Source organism: Pristiophorus japonicus, chromosome 11 (assembly GCF_044704955.1).
Source record: "Pristiophorus japonicus isolate sPriJap1 chromosome 11, sPriJap1.hap1, whole genome shotgun sequence".
NCBI lineage: Eukaryota > Metazoa > Chordata > Chondrichthyes > Pristiophoridae > Pristiophorus > Pristiophorus japonicus.
In genome coordinates, this window is record NC_091987.1 from 147,754,753 (window position 1) to 147,778,032 (window position 23,280).

At 46.3% G+C, this 23,280-nt stretch overlaps 1 protein-coding gene and 1 long non-coding RNA gene across 2 annotated transcripts; one reads left to right on the forward strand and one right to left on the reverse strand.

Moving 5' to 3' along the window:
• Nucleotides 1-615: 615 nt before the first annotated feature.
• kbtbd7 (kelch repeat and BTB (POZ) domain containing 7) lies at nucleotides 616-13,403 on the reverse strand. The gene is made up of 2 exons (XM_070894139.1): nucleotides 12,935-13,403; nucleotides 616-2,870 (listed from the first exon to the last, which is right to left on the reverse strand). The coding sequence occupies exons 1-2, from the start codon at nucleotides 13,364-13,366 to the stop codon at nucleotides 1,377-1,379; spliced, it is 1,926 nt and encodes a 641-aa protein (XP_070750240.1). The 5' UTR covers nucleotides 13,367-13,403; the 3' UTR covers nucleotides 616-1,376.
• Nucleotides 13,404-13,428: 25 nt separating this feature from the next.
• Nucleotides 13,429-20,352, forward strand: LOC139276326 (uncharacterized). Its single transcript, XR_011595908.1, has 3 exons — nucleotides 13,429-14,296; nucleotides 17,882-18,042; nucleotides 18,291-20,352. It is a non-coding gene; the product is annotated as an uncharacterized lncRNA (long non-coding RNA).
• The last annotated feature ends 2,928 nt before the right edge of the window (nucleotides 20,353-23,280 follow it).

Consider the following 23,280-nt stretch of genomic DNA (forward strand, 5'->3'; position numbering starts at 1 on the left):
AGCTACTCCTGATCCAAGTTGTGCTCCTTTTAACATGCTGTAGGCGCTCTTTATTCTAGTCTGCTTCAATCAGTTTCGGAACATTTTAAAATTTAAAACGGTCAGTGTGAGGAGGGGTTAGCAGAAATTTATTCGCACAGGTTCTTAAGAGCATGGAAAGTTTTAGGAACAGGAGGCCATTCAGCCCCTCGAGCCTGTTCCGCCATTCAATTAGATCATGGTTGATCTGTATCCCATCTCCCTCTACCCGCCTTGGTTCTGTAACCCTCAATACCCTTGCGTAACAAAAAAATCGACAGAGGTAGAGGCAGAGACCATTGCATCTGTTTAGGATAAATATTTGTAGAGAGGACGATAGACACCTGTGGGGGTCAGCATGGGGCAAGTTTTGGACTTCCCTCATCAAGAACCACAACGGGCCAAATGGCCTCCTCCTACGTCTGCACATATTTCCTTAGGTAGAGGTACCTCATGCAGCCAGGCTCAAGAGAAAGAGCAGCAATCACGGGTCATTTAAATTGCTGCTTTCAGAAAAACAAAATGGATCACAAGTTTACACAAAGGTACGTGAAAGACTTCCAACATGGCAATAAATTTCTCAAGCATGAACATTACTAAAGTTTTCAATGACCAGTTTTATAAAAGAATTCAGAGTACAATTGGGTTGCACAAGCATAACCCAGCAAGTCTGCTTACAATTTGCAATACCATGAACTTGCCAAGTTACTTAACTTCATTAAAAGGTGGCAAATAACCCTGATAAAACAAGCAGGATAAAACTCTTGGTTTCTTCTTACTCTTGAAAGCAGATGATTCTCCTTAAATAAATTAAGAGCTAGTAGCTCTTGAAGGCTTGTGTGAAACCAATGCCACTATGTTCCTTAAAATTACCAGACCATCCCAGTTGAAACTGCCCTTTTACTTTACCACCAATTCTCATGAATTCAGCAGCATCCAAACTGTAAATGTCTTCAGAGTGCATTTATTGTATAAGATTTCGGAGATTCCAAGAAGCATCATACACAGGTGTGCAGCGAGCTAAAACACCCAACTCTCAGACCTCCATTTTACGAAGGAGAACTCAATACATTTAAACTACCTTAATCATTGCTTTAAAAATGGTGTGGCCACTTGGAAAAGGATGGAGCAGAAAGCAAAACAAATTCATAGTGCATCTGCCAATAAGAAAAAATTATTTTCAATGCAATTTTATTTATTTTTCCAGTTCCTCCAAAGACATTTTAACATGTACCGCAAAAAATATAACTGTCTGTATTTGTCCAAAAACTACTGTATCTGCAACAATCAGAAAAAAATACTAGTTATTGTTACTATTTTTGATTTGTCTCGTTTATGACCATTTAAAATGGAGCCGGTTAGTTCCCAATCTGGCCATTGATATGAGGCGCTCTATTGTCTGGAGGGACTGAGTGGCCATTTTGCTGTATTCTTTCAACTCGTAGTCCTTCTGGTGGCTGCCAATCATCATCTGAAAACGAACTCGAGCTTCCCGACTCGGAGTCAATATCACTCGAACCTTCAAAATCCCAGTCCGCACTCGACTCGCTGCGGACATCATCCTCCTCACTGATAAAACTCTGCCCAGGCTCCAGGCATGAAGGGTACAAACGTGCTGAGAGGCATATGAAGTCACTGTCATAGTGCAGCAATCCCAACATTGTGCCAATGTTGACCCACTGATCAGCGTTTGCGTCGTACTGATGAACAGTCACTCTGTTCTTCTTCCACTGCGGGACTGTGGTGGTTATGAGAAGCAGTTTGTTGCCATGACAAACTATTTGAAAGTTGTGGATGATGGCATCGATAGGGATGTCACTAATCTTTCGCCATTCACCCTTCGAAGGGTTGTAAACCTTTATGACTGGAATGTCACAAATACAATAGATTTCATCATTGAAAACACAAGCTTCCTGGAACTCACTGCGTTTTAAGGAAGCGCAGTTCAACCATTGATTCCTCTCTGGCACATAGCACAACATCCTCTTATTATTAACTGCGTACAAGCAGTCCCCGACCGTAATCAGTTCAAATGAGTGCAATGCATGAGGCAGAGGCGCCACAAAAATCCACTGGTTTCTCTGAATACTGTAACACTCCACCTCCTTAATCTTCAGTCCTGTAGACGGGTCTCGACCGCCCAGGATGTAAATATATCCATTCAGATAGGCAACATCCATCCCCTCTCTCGCCAGCAGTCGCTCAGCAAGTTGCTGCCAGGTGTTCTGAACTGCATTATATACCCAAAGCTGTTTGGTTGGCTGCGCTGCCAAAAACACATCATTGTCTGGCGAAACACAGACAGCAAGTGAACTGATGGACTTGGTAAGAGTAGGACTAGTCAAAGGTGAAGTCATTGTATAAATGTCACCCGAATATGGATCGTAACAGAGGAAAGGCTCCTTTCGATGGCCAAAGAATATAACCATCTCCTTTGCACTAAATCCAATCCTCTTTGAAGAGTTTGGCAGCGTGGCGGGCACATCAACAACTCTGGGTGCAGAAAGATCATCTACGATGGAGCCAAGAGGCTTGTTTTTGACAAATGGCTGAGATTTAAGGGCATCAATGTACATTCTGTCCTTCTCACTGAAATGATGCCACCTCACGCACTTCAGTACCTCCAGCGCGTGTACAGCACGCTCACTGATATTGGCTTCAATCCACTGAATCGCAACAGTGCATACCTTCCTCTCACTGTCAACATCCAGCGTGTCCAGCTTTAGAATTTCTTTCATCTGCTCAGGGGAAAGCTCACACAGTTCCTCTGTTCTGTACAAGTGTTGCAAGTTGCGTGCTATGAAGGCAAGCGCCTCCTCTTTCAGCTCCACATTGTCAAAAGCATCTGCAAACTAAGGCAAAAACAGCATAGTTACAGGTCTGACAAACACCCTTTCACACAGTGAAATGTGACAAATTGACAGTTTTACAATTTGCATTTATATTGCACAAGATGTCCCAAAGTGCCCCACAGCTAATCAAGTACTTTTTGAAATGTGGTCACTGCTGTGACGTAGGGAGGTCCAGCAGTCATTTGCACACAGCAAGGTCCCAGTGAGTGGAATGACCAGTTAATCTACTTTGATGGGGTTGGTTGTTAGGATGTCTGTTGATCAGATCTCCCTTCTTTAAATAGTGAGCAGGCAGTTGGAGCCACGGTTTAACATTCGACGTGAAAGATGCCATCACCAACAATGCAGCACTCCTTCAGCACTGCACTGCAGTGATAGCAAGCCGAGATTCACACAAAAGCTGAACAATCCATAATAGGTTTAAAAATGCAATCCTTTAGGAATATGAGAATTGCTAGATGAAAAAAAGGTCCATCTTGTTCATATTCTACCACCCTGGTAGTCACATGATACAATAATGGAGTTGTTGACTAATCACAGCAACAATCTCTCAATTAGTCCACAACAGATCCAGGCATTACGTGAGGAAACCCTAGTGGTGAAGAGCTTTGGGAACCATGGGTCCAAAGTCCCCTGCTCCTCCCAGGCCTGCTTCACTCACCACATGTCATGTCTTAAGTTACTCATGTACTATATCCCAAAAAGCTATTTTCTGAAGGAAATGTACAAAAACTTTCTTGGTCAGTATGTTTTCAGCCAAATGAGGAAGGAAGCAGTGCTGGATCTAGTTCTCGGAAATGAAGTGGGGCAAGAGGAGCATGTTTCAGTGGGAGAGCATTTGTGGAACTGTAATCACAGTATCATCCACTTTAGAAGAGTTATGGAAAAGGACATGGCATAATCAAGCATAAAAATACTTAGGAGGGCTAACTTCAGTGAGTTGAAAAAGGCTCTGGGCCAGGTGGATCGGAATCAACAATTACGCTTTTGTCTACCAATTTAACAATGGGAGGCCTTCATAGAGTCGATGGCTCGGGTCCAGAATAGACATTTCCATAGAGAGAAAGAAAAGGCATCCAAAGCTAGAGCTCCCTGGATGACTAAAGATAGAGGTTAAAGTGAGATAAAGGAGGCTTATGACAATTGGAAGGTTCACAAAGTAGAGAACCAAGCTGAAGTACAGAGCGATCTTAAAAATAAGTGAATAAGAGGGGCAAAGAGCGAGTATGAGAATAGATTAGCGGCTAACACAGAAGGTAATCCAAAAGTCTTTTATAAACACAAATAGTAAAAGGATAGTCAAAAAGGAAGGTTGGGGCGATTAGGGACAAAAAAGGAGATCTTGGAGGTTGCCGTACTAAATGAGTACTTTGCATCTGTCTTCAACATTCCATTGACTCTGGATCAGTAGCCAATGTAACCCCACTTTTTAAAAAAAAGGAGGGAGAGAAAACAGGGAATTATAGACCGGTCAGCCTGACCCTCAGTAGTGGGTAAAATGATGGAATCAATTATTAAGGATGTCATAGCAGCGCATTTGGAAAGAGGGGACATGATAAGTCCATGCTGACTTGGACACGTGAAAGGGAAATCATGCTTGACAAATTTTTTTGAGGATGTTTCCAGTAGAGTGGACAAGGGAGAACCAGTTGATGTGGTATATTTGGACTTTCAGAAGGCTTTCGACAAGGTCCCACACAAGAGATTAATGTGCAAAGTTAAAGCACATGGGATTAGGGGTAGTGTGCTGACATGGATTGAGAACTGGTTGTCAGACAGGAAGCAAAGAGTAGGAGTAAATGGGTACTTTTCAGAATGGCAGGCAGTGACTAGTGGGGTACCGCAAGGTTCTGTGCTGGGGCACTAGCTGTTTACATTGTACATTAATGATTTAGACGAGGGGATTAAATGTAGTATCTCCAAATTTGCGGATGACACTAAGTTGGGTGGCAGTGTGAGCTGCGAGGAGGATGCTATGAGGCTGCAGAGTGACTTGGATAGGTTAGGTTGAGTGGGCAAATGCATGGCAGATGAAGTATAATGTGGATAAATGTGAGGTTATCCACTTTGGTGGTAAAAACAGAGAATGGTGACAGATTAGGAAAAGGGGAGGTGCAACGAGACCTGGGTGTCATGGTACATCAGTCATTGAAGGTTGGCATGTAGGTACAGCAGGCGGTTAAGAAAGCAAATGGCATGTTGGCCTTCATAGCGAGGGGATTTGAGTACAGGGGCAGGGAGGTGTTGCTACAGTTGTACAGGGCCTTGGTGAGGCCACACCTGGAGTACTGTGTACAGTTTTGGTCTCCTAACTTGAGGAAGGACAGCGAAGGTTCACCAGACTGATTCCCGGGATGGTGGGACTGACCCATCAAGATAGGCTGGATCAACTGGGCTTGTATTCACTGGAGTTCAGAAGAATGAGAGGGGATCTCATAGAAACGTTTAAAATTCTGACGGGTTTAGACAGGTTAGATGCAGGAAGAATGTTCCCAATGTTGGGGAAGTCCAGAACAAGGGGTCTCAGTCTAAGGATAAGGGGTAAGCCATTTAGGACCGAGATGAGGAGAAACTTCACCCAGAGTGGTGAACCTGTGGAATTCTCTAACACAGAAAGTTGTTGAGGCCAATTCACTAAATATATTCAAAAGGAGTTAGATGAAGTCCTTACTACTAGGGGGATCCAGGGATATGGCGAGAAAGCAGGAATGGGGTACTGAAGTTGCATGTTCAGCCATGAACTCATTGAATGGCGGTGCATGCTAGAAGGGCCGAATGGCCTACTCCTGCACCTATTTTCTATGTTTCACTAGATAAGAGGATGCTACCAATGTAGCAGTAAAGGGAGAGGCAGTAGCAATATGGAATAGGATAAAACTAGATAGAAGATGTACTTAAAAGGCTGGCAGTCCTCAAAGTAGAAAAGTCACTGCTCTAGATGGGATGTATCCTAGGTTACTAAGGGAAGTACGGGTGCAAATTGCAGAGGCTCTGGCCACAATATTCCAATCCTTCTTGGATATGGGATAGTGCCAGAGGACTGCAAATGTTACTCGTTTAAAAAAGGGGAAGAGGATAAACCCTGTAACTCTTCTACTTCGGAGTCGAGGATGACTTGCTTCCACACTAAAATGAGTTCTAAAGTGACCGATGAGACCAATGCGGGACCTACAGTCTCTGTCACAGGAGGGGCAGACGGTGCTTGGGGTGTTGTGTGTTCTGCTTCCGCATATTCCCAGCGAAGAGACTCATGGTGTTCGGCACCTTCCCGGATGCTTCTCCTCCACTTTGGGCAGTCTTGGGTCAGGGATTCCTAGGTATTGGTGGAGATGTTGCACTTTTTCAAGGAGGCTTTGAGGGCGTCCTTGAATAGTTTCCTCTACCCACCAGGACTCGCTTGCCGTGTCAGAGCTCTGAGTAGAACGCTTGATTTGGGAGCCTCGTATTGGGCATGCAGACAATGTGGCCCGTCCATCGGAGCTGATCGAGCGTGGTCAGTGCTTCAATGCTGGCCTGAGCGAGAACATTGATGTTGGTGCACCTCTCCTGCCAATGGATTTGCAGGATCTTGCGGAGGCAGCGTTGTTGGTACTTCTCCGGTGCTTTGAGGTGACTGCTGTACACGGTCCATGTCTCTGAAGCATATAGGAGGGCGGGTGTCACTACTGCTCTGTAGACCATGAGCTTGGTGTCGGGTTTGAGGTCCTGGTCTTCAAACATTTTCTTCCTCAGGTGACCAAAGGCTGCACTGGCACACTGAAGACGGTGTTGGACTTCATCATCGACGTCTGCCCTTGTTTACAGTAGGCTCCCGAGGTATGAAAAATGGTCCACATTGTCCAAGGCCTCGTCGTGGATTTTGATAATTGGGGGCAGTACTGTGTGACCGGGGCAGGTTGGTAGAGGACCTTTGTCTTACGTAAGTTTAGTGTAAGGCCCGTGCTCTCGTACGCTCCGGTGAAGGTGTTGACGATGGTTTGGAGTTCAACCTCCGAGTGCTTGCAGACGCAAGCGTTCTCTGCATATTGCAATTTGATGACAGAGGATTAGACGACCTTGGACCTGGCCTGGAGGCAACGGAGGCTGAACAGTTTCCCACTTGTTCTGTAGATTAGCTCCACTCCAGCAGGGAGCTTACAGAGGGCGAGATGGAGCATTGCAGCAAAGATGATCAAAAAGAGCGTTGGTGCAATGACGCAGCCTTGCTTAACCCCGGTCCGTACGTGAATTGGGTCTGTGGTGGATCCGTTTGTCAGGATCATGGCTTACAAGAGCGGGATAAACCCTGTAACTACAGGCCAGTCAGCCTAACTTCGGTGGGAAGCCTCAAGACAATAATTTGGAACAAAATTAATTGGCATTTGGAAAAGTATGGGCTAATAAATGAAAGTCAGCACGGATTTGTTAAAGGCAAATTATGTTTGACTAACTTGATTAATACTTTGATGAACTGAGGGTTGATGCAGGTAGCGTGGTCGATGTGTATATGGACTTTCAAAACCCATTTGACAAAGTCATCATCATCATAGGCAGTTCCTCGGAATCAAGGAAGACTTGCTTCCACTCCGAAAGTGAATTGTTTGGTGGCTGAACAGTCCAACACGAGAGCCACAGACTTTGTCACAGGTGGGACAGATATTTGTTGGGGGAAGTGGCACTGATTTACCACACGCTCCTTCCGCTGCTTGTGCCTGACCTCTTCACGCTCGCAGTGTTGACATTCGAAGAGCACAACGCCCTCCCGGATGCACTTTTTCCACCTAGGGCAGTCTTCGGCCAGGGTCTCCCAGGTGTTAGTGGTGATGTCGCACTTTACCAGGGAGGCTTTGAGGGTGTCCTTGTAACGTTTCCGCTGCCCACCTTTGGCTCGTTTGCCATGAAGGAGCTCCACATAGAGCAGTTGCTTAGGGGGTCTCATTTCTGACATGCGAATTAAGTGGCATGCCCAGCGAAGTTGATCAAGTGTGGTCAGTGCTTCAATGTTGGGGATGTTAGCCTGAGCAAGGACACAGATGTTGGTGCGCCTGTCCTCCCAGGGGATTTGCAGGATCTTGCGGAGACATCGTTGGTGATATATCTCCAGTGACTTGATGTCTTCTGCAAGTCGTCCATGCCTCTGATCCATACAGGCGGGCGGGTATTAGAAACATAGAAAATAGGTGCAGCAGGCCATTCGGCCCTTCTAGCCTGCACCGCCAATCAATGAGTTCATGGCTGAACATGCAACTTCAGTACCCCATTCCTGCTTTCTCACCATACCCCTTGATCCCCTTAGTAGGAAGGACTACATCTAACTCCTTTTTGAATATATTTAGTGAATTGGCCTCAACAACTTTCTGTGGTAGAGAATTCCACAGGTTCACCACTCTCTGGGTGAAGAAATTCCTCCTCATCTCGGTCCTAAATGGCTTACCCCTTATCCTTAGACTGTGACCCCTGGTTCTGGACTTCCCCAACATTGGGAACATTCTTCCTGCATCTAACCTGTCTAAACCCGTCAGAATTTTAAACATTTCTATGAGGTCCCCTCTCATTCTTCTGAACTCCAGTGAATACAAGCCCAGTTGATCCAGTCTATCTTGATAGGTCAGTCCCGCCATCCCGGGAATCAGTCTGGTAAACCTTCGCTGCACTCCCTCAATAGCAAGAATATCCTTCCTCAGGCTAGGAGACCAAAACTGTACACAATACTCCAGGTGTGGCCTCACCAATGCCCTGTACAACTGTAGCAACACCTCCCTGCCCCTGTACTCAAATCCCCTCGCTATGAAGGCCAACGTGCCATTTGCTTTCTTAACCGCCTGCTGTACCTGCATGCCAACCTTCAATGACTGATGTACCATGACACCCAGGTCTCGTTGTACCTCCCCTTTTCCTAATCTGTCACCATTCAGATAATAGTCTGTCTCTCTGTTTTTACCACCAAAGTGGATAACCTCACATTTATCCACATTATACTTCATCTGCCATGCATTTGCCCACTCACCTAACCTAACCAAGTCGCTCTGCAGCCTCATAGCATTCTCCTCGCAGCTCACACTGCCACCTAACTTAGTGTCATCCGCAAATTTGGAGATACTACATTTAATCCCCTCGTCTAAATCATTAATGTACAGTGTAAACAGCTGGGGCCCCAGCACAGAACCTTGCGGTACCCCACTAGTCACCGCCTGCCATTCTGAAAAGTACCCATTTACTCCTACTCTTTGCTTACTTTCTGACAACCATCAATCCATGTCAGAACTACCCCCAATCCCATGTGCTTTAACTTTGCACAATCTCTTGTGTGGGACCTTGTCGAAAGCCTTCTGAAAGTCCAAATATACCACATCAACTGGTTCTCCCTTGTCCACTCTACTGGAAACATCCTCAAAAAAATTCTAGAAGATTTGTCAAGAATGATTTCCCTTTCACAAATCCATGCTGACTTGGACCTATCATGTCACCTCTTTCCAAATGCGCTACTATGACATCCTTAATAATTGATTCCATCATCTTACCCACTACCGATGTCAGGCTGACCGGTCTATAATTCCCTGTTTTCTCTCTCCCTCCTTTTTTTTTTTAAAAAAGTGGGGTTACATTGGCTACCCTCCACTCAATAGGAACTGATCCAGAGTCAATGGAATGTTGGAAAATGACTGTCAATGCATCCGCTATTTCCAAGGCCACCTCCTTAAGTACTCTGGGATGCAGTCCATCAGGCCCTGGGGATTTATCGGCCTTCTATCCCATTAATTTCCCCAACACAATTTCCCGACTAGACCCTCTGACCCCTCTTATATCCGGAAGGTTGTTAATGTTCTCCTTAGTGAATACCGAACCAAAGTACTTGTTTAATTGGTCCGCCATTTCTTTGTTCCCCGTTATGACTTCCCCTGATTCTGACTGCAGGGGACCTACGTTTGTTTTTACTAACCGTTTTCTCTTTACATATCTATAGAAACTTTTGCAATCCGTCTTAATGTTCCCTGCAAGCTTCTTCTCGTACTCCATTTTCCCTGCCCTAATCAAACCCTTTGTCCTCCTCTGCTGAGTTCTAAATTTCTCCCAGTCTCCAGGTTCACTGCTATTTCTGGCCAATTTGTATGCCACTTCCTTGGCTTTAATACTATCCCTGATTTCCCTTGATAGCCACGGTTAAGCCACCTTCCCTTTTTTATTTTTATGACAGACAGGAATGTACAATTGTTGTAGTTCATCCATGCGGTCTCTAAATGTCTGCCATTGCCCATCCACAGTCAACCCCTTAAGTATCATTCGCCAATCAATCCTAGCCAATTCACGCCTCATACCTTCAAAGTTACCCTTCTTTAAGTTCTGGACCTTGGTCTCTGAATTAACTGTTTCATTCTCCATCCTAATGCAGAATTCCACCATATTATGGTCACTCTTCCCCAAAGGGCCTCGCACAACGGGATTGCTAATTAATCCTCTCTCATTACACAACACCCAGTCTAAGATGGCCTCCCCCCTAGTTGGTTCCTCGACATATTGGTCTGGAAAACCATCCCTTGTGCACTCCAGGAAATCCTCCTCCACCATATTGCTTCCAGTTTGGTTAGCCCAATCTATGTGCATATTAAAGTTACCCATTATAACTGCTGCACCCTTATTGCATGCACCCCTAATTTCCTGTTTGATGCCCTCCCCAACATCACTACTACTGTTGAGGTCTGTACACAACTCCAAATAACCTTTTTTGCCCTTTGGTGTTCTGCAGCTCTACCCATATAGATTCCACATCATCCAAGCTAATGTCCATTCTAACTATTGCATTAATCTCCTCTTTAACCAGCAATGCCACCCCACCTCCTTTTCCTTTTATTCTATCCTTCCTGAATGTTGAATACCCTTGGATGTTGAGTTCCCAGCCCTGATCATCCTGGAGCCTCGTCTCCGTAATCCCAATCACATCATATTTGTTAACATATTACTACATCCCTGTAGACCATGAGCTTGGTGGTAGGTTTGAGGGCCTGGTCTTCGAACACTCTTTCTCCCTCAGGCGGCCGAAGGCTGCGCTGGCGCACTGGAGGCAATGTTGAATCTCCGAATCAATGCCTGCCTTTGTTGACAAGGTATGGGAAGTGGGCCACGTTGTCGAGAGCCGCGCCGTGAATCTTGATGACTGGGGGTCAGTGCTGTGCAGCGAGGACAGGCTGGTGGAGTACCTTTGTCTTACAGATGTTAAGCATAAGGCCCATGCTTTAATCTGCCTCGGTGAATACATCGACTATGTCCTGAAGCTCAGCCTCAATGTGCGCAAACGCAGGCGTCGTCCGCGTACTGCAGCTCAACAACAGAGGTTTGGGTGGTCTTGGATCTGGTCTGGAGATGGCGTAGGTTAAACAGCTTCCCACTGGTTCTGTAGTTTAGTTCCACTCCAGCAGGGAGCTTGTTGACAGTGAGGTGGAGCATGGCAGCGAGGAAGATTGAGAAGGGGGTTGGAGCGATCACGCAGCCCTGTTTGACCCCGGTTCGGACGTGGAAAGTACCAGATAATAGACTGGTTAGAAAAATTAAATCCCATGTGATTAAAGGGACAGTAGCAGCGTGGATACAAAAGGGACAAAGCAGAGTAGTGGTTGTTTTTCAGACTGGAGGGAAGTATGCAGTGATATTCCCCAGGGATCAGTATTAGGACCTTTTTGATATATATTAATGACCTGGACTTGTGTATACAGAGCATAAAGTTTGCATATGATACAAAACTGGAAAATTTAGTAAAGAGTGAGGAGGATAGTAACACTTCAGGAGGACATAGACAGACTGGTAAAATGGAGACACATGGCAGATGAAATTTAACAGTGAAATCTGAAGCGATACATTTTTGGTAGATAAGGAAAGGCAATATGATAAAAATGATACAATTTTAAAGGGGGTGCAGAAAGAGACATCTGGGGGTGTTTGTCCACAAATCTTTGAAGGTAGCAGGACAAGTTGAGAAGGCTGTTAAAAAGCATATTAACTAGCTTTATTAATAGAGGAAGAGTTTATTCTTTTTTGGAGTAGAATTGAGCAGTTATGTGGAGAGACTAGAGAAGCTCAGGTTGTTCTCCTTAGAGCATAGACGATGAAGAGGAGATTTGATAGGTTTTCATAAGGAGAAACAGTTTTCAGTGGCAGACTCCAAGGACTACGGGGCCAGTCTACGTAATCTCTCATGGGGCAATCCCCTCATCCCAGGATCCAGTCTAATGAACCTTTGTTGCACTCCCACTAAGGCTAGTATGTCTTTCCTTGGGTAAGGAGACCAGAATTGTACACAGTACTCCAGGTGTGGCCTCACCAATGACCTGTTTAATTGTGGCAAGGTTTCTTTACTCTTGTACTCTAATCCCTTTGTAACAAAAGCCAACATATCAATTGCTTTCTTAATTGCTTGCTGTACCTGCATGTTAACTTTCGGTGATTCATGTTTAAGGACACCCAGGTCTGAGTGCAAACATTTCCCAGTCATCACCCAAAAAATATTCTGCTTTTTTGTTTATCCTACCAAAGTGGATATCTTCACACTTCCCCACATTGTATTCCATTTGCCATGTTCTTACCCAGTCACCCGATCTATATCGCTGCAGCCTCCTCCAACTTTACTTTCCCACCTATCTTTGTATCAGCAAACTTCGATACTTTTTTAAAATATATATATACACTTTTTCTGATCAGGAATGCACTGGCTGACAAGGTGGTGGAAACAGATTCAATAGTAACATTCAATGGGGAATTGGATGAATACCTGAAAGGCAAAAAATTACAGGGCTATGGGAATTGACCAAAGTGAGATTAATTAGATAGCGCTACCAAAGAGTCAGTACAGACACGGTGGCCCGAAAATCCACCCAGTCTCCCCGCGCGTGCGCGCCCCGTCTCTCTCTTTCCCCCCCCCCCCCCACGCGCACCCACCCCAGTCTCCCCCGCGCGCACACCGCCCCCTCCCCCCATCTCCCCGCCCTCCGCAACCTGCACCTAGGTCTCCCCGCCCTCCCAGTCACCCTCACCACGGGCAAACTGGCCGGCGCACCCTACCCTCCCCTGGCGAAGGACCCGGCCCGCTCACCCACCTTTAAGATGCCGGCGCAGTTGTAGAGATCGAGGCGCCGGGCCATGAAGGCGGCGCAGGCCTGCCGCACGTACTCGAGCTGCAGCATATTGGCGGCTACGTACAGCTTCTGCACGCTGGCCTCGCACACCGTGACGCGGCCCGTGTAGCAGTAGTCGATGATGAGCGCCATCGAGTCCGAGTCCACGTCGTGGATGGTGACGCTCTGCTGCTTGCTCTCGAACAGGCCGCCCGTGAACATGCTCTTGAAGTAGGGGCTGGCGGCCGCCAGCACGTTGCGGTTGCACAGGAAGCGGCTGCCGCCATCCACCTCCAGCGTCACGTCCACCAGCAGCCGCGCGTCGTAGAAGGACTTGAGCTCACGCAGCAAGGCCCCGGCGTGGGCCGCGTCCTCCAGCTGCTCGGGGCCCGACAGGCACGGCACAGCCGCCATCTTGGAGCAGCTCGCACAACCCAAGTCCCACCTTCCCGCCCTGCCGGCGCCGCCTCTAATTGGCTGACGGCCCCACTGTCGTGGAGGCAGGCCTTCAGCTTCGCCCAGCCAATCAACTTCCAGCATCAGCGCCCACCGCGCTCGCCCGTTGGTTAGATCCAATGCCGATCACGTTACGTCACTGACCCAGGCCCCGCTCGCCGCCGCCTCTAACTGGTTGATGGACTCTTCCACCCCCCCCCTTTCGTGGAGGTGGGCTCTCGGCCGCGTCAGCCAATCAAGTTCCAGTGCAAGCGCCCGCCGCGCTCGCTCATTGGCTGTGTCTGATACCGAACACGTGACGTCACTGACCCAGGCTCCGCCCTGCGCCCTCCCACTGTGCCAGTGCGCGCCCCCTGCAGGCAGTTCAGTTTCCAGAACTTTCTACAATTAACTCTTGATTTGAAACTAGAAATAATATTATATAAAGTCAGTGAATCCTTCAATGTACTTTAGGCAAATTTTCTAAAGGAAAACATTACTGTGTATAAACAGCCAGCTTCTCTGATTAATTGGAGAAAGGAGGGAGAGAGAAAACGGGGAACTGCAGATCAGTTAGCTTGGCATCAGTCGCAGGGAAAGTGCGAAAATCCATTGTTAACAACAACTTGTATTTATACACAGGTACAACGTCTCAAATCCGGCTGTCCGAAAATCGGAATTGTCTGAAAACCACACATGTTTGAGGTGGCCAAGATGATGACATTGGGCGGCGAGGGACGAGGAAACCGGGGCTGTGGGCGGCGATAATCGTCGAGAGTCGAAGGGCGGCGAGGAGCGGAGGATCGGCGAGATGGTGTGTGGCAAGGAGCGGAGGATCGGCAGGTGGCAGGAATCGGTGGGCGGCGAGGAGCAGAGGATTGGTGGGCAGCGAGGAGCGCCAATAGCAAGGTCTGAAATCTAGAAAATTCCAAAAATGGCACAGTCTCGGTCCTGAGTTTGTCAGATTTTAGACGTATTGATTTTCTTGTCCGAAATCCGAAAACCAGCACGGTCTCGGTCCAAGGTTGCTGGATTTCAGACGTTGTACCTGTAGCGTCTTTAACATAGTAAAACGTCCAAAGGTGCTTTACAGGCGTGTTATAAGACAAAGCAAATGAATTTGACACCAGAGCCATATAAGAAGAAATTATGGCAGGTGACCAAAAGCCTGTTCAAAGAGGTAGGTTTTAAGGAGCATCTTAAAGGAGGAAAGAGAGACGGAGTGGTTTAGGCAGGGATTTCCAGAGCATAGGGCCCAGGCAGCTGAAGGCACGACCACCAATGGTTGAGCGATTATAATCAGGGATGCTCAAGAGAGCAGAATTTTAGAAGCGCAGACATCTCGGGACGGGGTGCGGAGGGGGGGGGAGAGGTTGTGAGGCTGGAGGAGATTACAGAGATAGGGAGGGGTGAGGCAATGGAGGGATTTGTAAACAAGGATGAGAATTTTGAAATTCAGGCGTTGCTTAACCGGGAGCCAATGTAGGTCAGCGAACACAGGGGTGATGGGTGAGTCGGACTTGGTATGAGTTAGGACACGGGCTGCCAAGTTTTGGATGACCTCAAGTTTACGTAGGGTAGAATGTGGGAGGCCAGCCAGGAGTGCGTTGGAGTAGTCAAGTCTTGAGGTAATAAAGGCATGGATGAGGGCTTCAGCAGCAGATGAGCTGAGGCAGGGGCGGAGACGGGCGATGTTACGGAGGTGGAAATAGGATGTGGTAACGGCACTTAGAAAAGAATAAAAGGACTGGGCAGAGTCAACACGGATTTATGAAAGGGAAATCATGTTTGACAAATCTGTTAAGAGTTTTTGGAGGTTGTAACTAGCAGAATAGATAAGGAGGGACCAGTGGATGTGATGTATTTGTATTTTCAAAAAGCATTCGATAAGGTGCCACAAAAGAGGTTATTAAACAAAATTTGGGCTCATGGGATCGGGGGATAATGGCATAGATTGAGGGTTAATTAAGGGACAGAAAATAGGAATAAACAGGTCATTTTCAGGTTGGCAAGCTGTACTAGTGAGGTGCCGCAAGGAACAGTGCTTGGGCTCCAGCTATTCACAATCTATATCAATGATTTGGATGAGGGGACCAAATGTAATATATCCATGTTTGCTGATGATACAAAGCTAGGTAGGAATGTAAGTTGTGAGGAGGATGCAAAGAGGCTTCAAGGGGATATAGACTGGCTAAGTGATTGGGAAAGTTATCCACTTTGGTAGGAAAACGAGGAAAGCAGAATATTTTTTAAATGGTGAGAGATTGAGAAGTGTTGGTGTTCAGAGGGACCTGGGTGTCCTTGTACACAAATCACTGAAAGTTAATATGCAGGTACAGCAAGCAATTAAGAAAGCAAAGGTATGTTGGCCTTTATTACAAGAGGATTTGAGTATAAGAGTAAAGACGTCTTACTGCAATTATATCGGGCCCTGGTGAGACCACACCTGGAGTATTGTGTACAGTTTTGGTCTCCTTACCTAAGGAATGATATACTTGCCATTGAGGGAGTGCAACAAAGGTTCACCAGACTCATTCCTGGGATGGGGGGATTGTCCTATGAGGAGAAGTTGAGTAAACTAGGCCTAAATGGCTCAATTTTCCCCAATGCCGTTTTTTGGCATATTGCCAGAGTTACGTCTGTTTTTCTTGGCCCCCAACTACTCCAAAAAAAAGGTAGCAAGTTTCCCCGTTCTATTTTTTGAATTTGGCGCCGTGCAGCCTGTCCTGTAGCTTCGGGGGGTGGAGCCTAATGTCCGCTCCGAAAAAACGATGCCTCCTTCTGTGCATGTGCGAAAAAAAGGAATTTTTTGACGTGATTGCTATGGGCGCGCATGCCCAGTACATCTCCCGGTCTGCATTCCGCCATTTTTAAAGAGCCAGTTTTGTGTGAGAACTTTAATTCTCATTGGAAAAATCGGAGCTGTAATACAATATGCAACACGGCTCAAGGACAAAGAATTTCTTACAGGATGAAGTGGAGGCACTAGTTACTGTGATTGACACCAGATGACACGAGCTGGACATCAGCAGAGATCATCTAAAAGTTTCACCAAAAGAAATGAAGAAACACTGGAACCAACTTGCAGAAGATTACTGTGCAATGGTGACCACCCCGAGGTCTGGAGGCCAATGCAAAAAGAAGTGGCAGAACATAAGAATATAAGAAATAGGAGCAGGAGTATGCCACCTGGCCCCTCGAGCCTGCTTCACCATTTAATTAGATCATGGCTGATCTGATCATGGACTCAACTCCACTTCCCTGTCCGCTCCCCATAACCCTTTATTCCCTTTATCGCTCAAAAATCTGTCTATCTCCGCCTTATATTCAATGACCCAGCCTCCACAGCTCAATGGGGCAGAGAATTCCATAGATTTACAATCCTCTGAGAGAAGAAATTCCTCATCTCAGTTTTAAATGGGTGGCCCCTTATTCTGAGGCTAGGTCCCCTAGTTTTAGTTTCCCCTATGAGTGGAAGTATCCTCTCTGCATCCACCTTGTCGAGCCCCCTCATTATCTTATATGTTTTGATAAGATCACCTCTCATTCTTCTGAACTCTAATGAGTATAGGCCCAACTTACTCAACCTATCTTCATAAGTCAACCCCCTCATCTTTGGAATCAACCTAGTGAATCTTCTCTGAACAGCCTCCAATGCAAGTATATCCTTCCTTAAATACGGAGACCAAAACTGTACGCAGTACTCTAGGTGTAGCCTCACCAATACCTTGTACAGTTGTAGCAGGACTTCTCTGCTTTTATACTCTATCCCCTTTGCAATAAAGGCCAACATTCCATTTGCCTTCCTGATCACTTGCTGTACTTTTTATGTTTCATGCACAAGAACCACCAGGTTCCTCTGTACTGCAGCACTTTGCAATATTTCTCCATTTAAATTATAATTTGCTTTTCTATTTTTTTCTGCCTGGGTGGATAACCTCACATACTCCATCTGCCAAATTTTTGCCCACTCACTTAGCCTGTCTATATCCCTTTGCAGATTTTTTGTGTCCTCCTCACAATTTGCTTTCCCACTCATCTTTGTATCATCAGGCGACTTGGCTACATTACACTCAGTCCCTTCATCCAAGTCATTAATATAGATTGTAAATAGTTGAGGACCCAGCACCGATCCCTGCCGCACCCCACTAGCCACTGTTTACCAACCGGAAAATGACCCATTTATCCCAACTCTCTGTTTTCTGTTAGTTAACCAATCCTCTATCCATGCTAATATATTACCCCCAACCCCGTAAACTTTATCTTGTGCAGTAACCTTTTATGTGGCACCTTATCGAATGCCCTCTGGAAATCCAAATACACCACATCCACTGGTTCCCCCTTATCCACCCTGCAGGACCTTGGTCAAGTAGTTAGTGTAAGTAATATTTTCATTTTATTCAATGGAATTGCAATTGTAAATGTGACCAGCTGTATATGTCCCACCCAGCGGAAAGACACTCTCTCTAAAAAGTTATATTTTCATCTTTGCAGAGAAAGGTGGCACACAACAAAGGGGAAAGAACTCAAACAGGAGGAGGCTAAGCAAATCTGCACCCACTGACACCCTTGGAAGAGTTGGTCGCTGCTTTGATGGGTCCTGCCTGGAGAAAAGGAACCACCACTGCACAAGCTGAGCCCACACGAGAGAGAGGGTAAGTCCTGAAAATGCCACGGTCTGGCTTTCCTAAATGTTAAGTACTGCGCGGGCTAGCCATGCTTCGATTCATGGGGATGGCTCTGTCAGCTAAGCTTCAGTTGATGCAATGTGCTATCATTCATCGTGGTCCTTCAAAGGTCCTTCAAATCAGCCTGCTGCCTGCGCTGTGTGAGCCTACTCATGCCACCCACCCTGTCCCCTATGCTGCTGCTAACCATTTGTTTGTTCTGTTATATTTTGCAGAATTTGAGGCCAACCCTGACGATGCAGAAGAAGATTCAGACGCGGACGAGCCTGAAGAGAAGAACATCTTCCAATCCCACCTTCCAGACCAAGAGCATGGGGGTGAGGGGGAGGGGATGGATGAAGCGCCCACTGTTATACTCACTTTGGAAGAGGTGCAGGTGCCGCCCATTGAGGTGCCAGCCCCTTTCCTGAGTGGTACAAGTGTTGTAACATTCCATGGTTTCCCACAGTCCGAGGCTGGGAATTTCAGTGGGGTGCAGCGAGGCACATCCAGGACTCCACCGTCCGAGGCTGCGGGTCCCAGTGGTATGCAGCGAGCCATACCCAGGGTGAGGAGGGGAAAGAGAGATCGACCGCGCTCTCCTGAGGTGCAGGATCTAACAGATGTGGTTCAGATGATGGCAATGACTGCGGAGAGCATTGACCTTACACGATCACTTCTGGACACCATCAGTGGGGTGGGTGATGAGGTATTGGGACTGTCGGAAGAAGTAATAACACTCTCACGGGAATTGGAACATTATCCAGGAACATGAGGGAGGGAATGTCTCAGGCAGCAGATACAATCTCGGCTCACATGAGGGAGGGAATGTCACAGGTAGTTGACACACTGTCGGGGCACATGAGGGAGGGAATGTCGGAGTTAGCTGCTGCAATAAGGGAACACGCCCAGACCCCGCGCCCATTGACAGAATCAATTACCACTCCCACTACAATCCCCAGACCAACCTCTGAAGAGGCCCAAGCCGGGCCCTCCACATTACCGCCTGCGCCCCCCCACCCCCATTTTCTTGCTAGCTATGATCCCATCTCCAACCTACCTTTCCTGTCCAAAGTACTTGAAAATGTTGTTGCTTCCCAAATCTGTGATCATCTTTTCATGAATTCAATGTTTGAATCCCTTCAATCTGTCTTCAATCCACATGTACGCAGACGACACCCAGCTCTACCTCTCCGCCACTTCTGTTGACCCTCCACGGTCTCTAAATGGTCAGATTGCTTGTCTGACATCCAGTACTGGATGATCAGAAATTTTCTCCAATTAAATATTGGGAAGACCAAAGTCATTATCTTTGGTCCCTGCCACAAACTGCGTTCCCTAACCACTGACTCCATCTCTCTCCCTAGCATCAATCTGAGGGTGAACAAGACTGTTCACAACCTAGGTATCATATTTGAACCTGAAATAAGTTTCCAGCCACATATCCACAGCATAACTAAAACCGCCCCTGCCTCAGCTCTTCTGCTGCTGAAACCCACATTCATGTCTATTTTACCTCTAGACTTGACTATTCCAACTCACTCCTGACCAGCCTTTCACATTCCACACTACGTAAACTTGAGGTCATCCAAAGCTCAGCAGCCCGTGTACTAACTCGCACCAAGTCAAGATCACCCATCACCCCTGTGCTTTCTGACCTTCTTTAACTCCCATTTAAACAATGCCTCGATTTCAAAATTCTCATCCTTGTTTACAAATCACACCATGGCCTTACCCCTCCCTATCTCTGAAATCTTTTTCAGCCTCACAATCCCACAAGATGTCTGCGCTCCTCAAATTCTGGCCTCTTGAACATCCCTCATTATAACTGCTCAACCATCAGTGGCTGTGCCTTCAGCTGACTGGGCCCTAAGTTCTGGAATTCCCTCCCTAAACCTCTATGCCTCTCTTTCCTCCTTTAAGACGCTCGTTAAAACCTACCTATTTAATCTGCCTTAATTTCTTCTGTGGCTCGATGTCAAATTTATCTGCTTGTCTGTAACACTGTTGTGAAGTGCCTTGGGACGTTTTACTACGTTAAAGGCGCTATATAAATAAAAGTTATTATTATTTATCAAGAAGTGCGCATTACCCGAGATGTTCAAAAGAATAGGCTTGGTCCAACCCGAAAAACGCTGTGCCACCGCCTGTGGGCAGAGATGGTGGAGTTAACAAGACCAAACACAGCGGGCGGTCTAGGAATAAGGTGGAGGAGAGATAGGTGCAGCCTTTCTTTGCTACTGTTGTTGTTGTTGCTATTATTGTTGTTACTGTTGTAACTGTTCTCAAATTTTTGTAAGTTATGTGTTTAAAAGTTTTTAAGTGATCTTAAAGTTTTTAAGTGATGTTAAAGTTTGTAAGTGATCTTAACTGAAAACTTAAAAGTTTGATACAAGAATATTTTTCTTAGTTAAGTTAAGTACAAACAAATGTTAAACTTTTGAATAAAATATATTTTACATTATAACTGAATCATTTACATTATTTGTTGCATTATTAACACAACATTTTGAAGTAAACAAGAATCATTTCCATTATTTGTTCCATTAACACAACACAACATTACGGAACAGGTCCAAATAGTAAACATCGTCCATTTGGAATAGTTGCCGCTGAGCCTTCAGGCAGCAAAGCGTTCACGGATGAGCTGCTGGCACAAGGCTCGAGCAATCGTTAAAGGGGCACGACGACCCACCCTCCTCCACCGTCGTGCTCCGGGTTCAGGTAGTTGCATGGCTTCCTCGTCCTCCTCCTCCTCGTCATCTGCATCTTCCTCATCATCATCAGCCACTCTCACCTCAGGTTGGTCTTCTACTACTAGCTGCTGCTGCCTCATGATGTCTAAGTTATGCAGCATGCAGCACACAACAGTAAACTGACCAACAATCTCAGGGCAATATTGCAAGTAGTCTCCGGAATGGTCCAGGCATCGGAAATGTTGTTTCAAGATGCCAATGGTCCTCTCTATTATGTTGCACGTCGCAATGTGCGACATGTTGTATTCCCAGTCAGCTTCCATCCGGATTATGCATAGGGGCATCGTGAGCCAGGTGGTGAGGCCGTACCCTTTGTCTCCCGGTAGCCAGCTCTGCCTTTCTGGCTGCTACTGAAACATGGCAGATATAGCACTCTCGTGTAGGATGAACGCATCATGGGTGCTCCCAGAGTATTTTGCATGAATTGATATGATGCAATGCATGCCGTCATACACGAGTTGCACATTAACAGAGTGGAAGCCTTTTCTGTTCCTGTACATCTCAGAATCCTCCAAAGGTGCTCACAAGGTGATGTGGGTACAATCAATGCAGCCCTGTACCTTTGGGAAGCCAGCAATCCTGAAGAAGCCCACAGCCCTTTCACGCATTGCTTGGACGGTCATGGGGAACTTTATGTAGTCATTTCTCTGGGCTTATAATGCAGCAGTCACCTGCCGAATGCAGATATGTGTTGCATGTTGAGAAATGGCGCACACATCCCCAGTTGTGGCCTGGAACGATCCAGATGCATAGAATGAAAGTGCAGCTGTAAACTTCACTTCAACTGACAAAGCAGTCCTCCTGACACTTCTAGGTTGCAGGTCTGCTTTTACTAACTCACAGATCTCAGTTACAACTTCTTTGCGGAAACGCAGCCTTCTGACACAGTCTGTATCACTCAGGTGCAGGTACGAACGCCTGCCTCGATATACCCGACGTGGGTACGGCCTCCTGCCCATCATCATATGTGCTCTGAGGTTCCTCATGCAACGACATAGAATCAATTGTCTCCTCTGCGGCAGCATCACGCAGAAGGCTTGCACAAGGTATGGCATTTTCAGTAGAAAACTCAAAACGGCAGGTAGGACAAGATTATTTGTTCTCTCTCCCTCCAAGGTCAATGTCCTAGTATGGACCTCACCCAGGTCTGAGCATGTGCAATGATCAGGAAACACCCCCCGGGGCTTCATTTGATGCATAGTGGCATAGTGTAAGGCTTCTCATGCCTTCAGTTCGCCTTCCGCACACCCCACCACCCCCCCACCCGCCCTCGGGCTTCTTTTCAAGCCGAGCTCCTGTGTCCAGGCGCGGGACCGATTCTTCCAGCCGATGCTCCGATCCACAAGCCTGGTTTGGAGACGTTCGATGGTGGCGTGGCACTTTTAAAAAAAAAAATCAAAACTTAAAAGAATTACATGAAATTTTCATTTTCTGCATTTTTAAGTTTGAAAAATTTAAGCTTGATGATGCATATTTATGTGTTCTTCATTCCCTCCAAAACTTCGCCTAAAAACAATGGCGTCTTTCTGCAACGATTTTTTGATGTGCGCTGGTTTTTCTTAAGTGCCCAGAAGGTTTTTCGGGAGTGGTCACATACGCCGTCCTCGGAGAAATGTAAGTTGGCCAAACTTGCATAATTGTGAAAAACTGGCGCGGACATCTATGACGCAAAAAAAAAATCTAAAAAAATCATAACTAACTGAATTATGCTGGCGTACAATCTTTGGGGAAACTTTGATTTTAAAATTTCGGCCAAAAAAAGCGGCGCTCCAAAAAAGCGGAAATCACTGGGGAAAATTGAGCTATAGAGTTTAGAAGAATGAGGTGATCTCATTGAAACATACAAAATTCGTACAGAGCTTGACAGGGTCGATTCAGGGAGGATGTTTCCTCTGGCTGAGGAGTCTAGAACCAGGGCTCAGAATAAGGGGTTGGCTATTTAGAACTGTGATGAGGAGAAACTTCTTCACTCAGAGGGTGGTGAATCTCTAGAATTCTCTACCCCAGAGGGCTGTGGAGGCTCAGTCTATGAGTATATTCAAGACAGAGATCGATAGATTTTTTTTGGCATATTAAGGGAATGAAGGAATATGGGGACAGTGCAGGAAAGAGGAATTGAAGTAGAAGATCAGACATAATCTCATTGAATAGTGGAGCAGGCTCAAGGGACCGAATGGCCTACTCCTGTTCATAGTTCTTATAAGATAGTCTAAGTTTCCATCACTTGGTTACACGAAGTAAAAGTCTCTGAACAGTAGATATAAAATTCAGTTTGTCTTTCGTATGATAGTTGCATAGCAAATCAAATCTCAGTATCCAGCCAAACCTTCTTGTCTAACAGCGTGGATATCTTGTAGACTGCCTGCGAATTTCCTCTGAGGGCAGTGCGCAGCGATGTGCTTCAGGGTCTGATTAGAAGCTCCACAGTCACATGATGGGGATGCTTTCATCTTCCATCTATGGAGAAGGT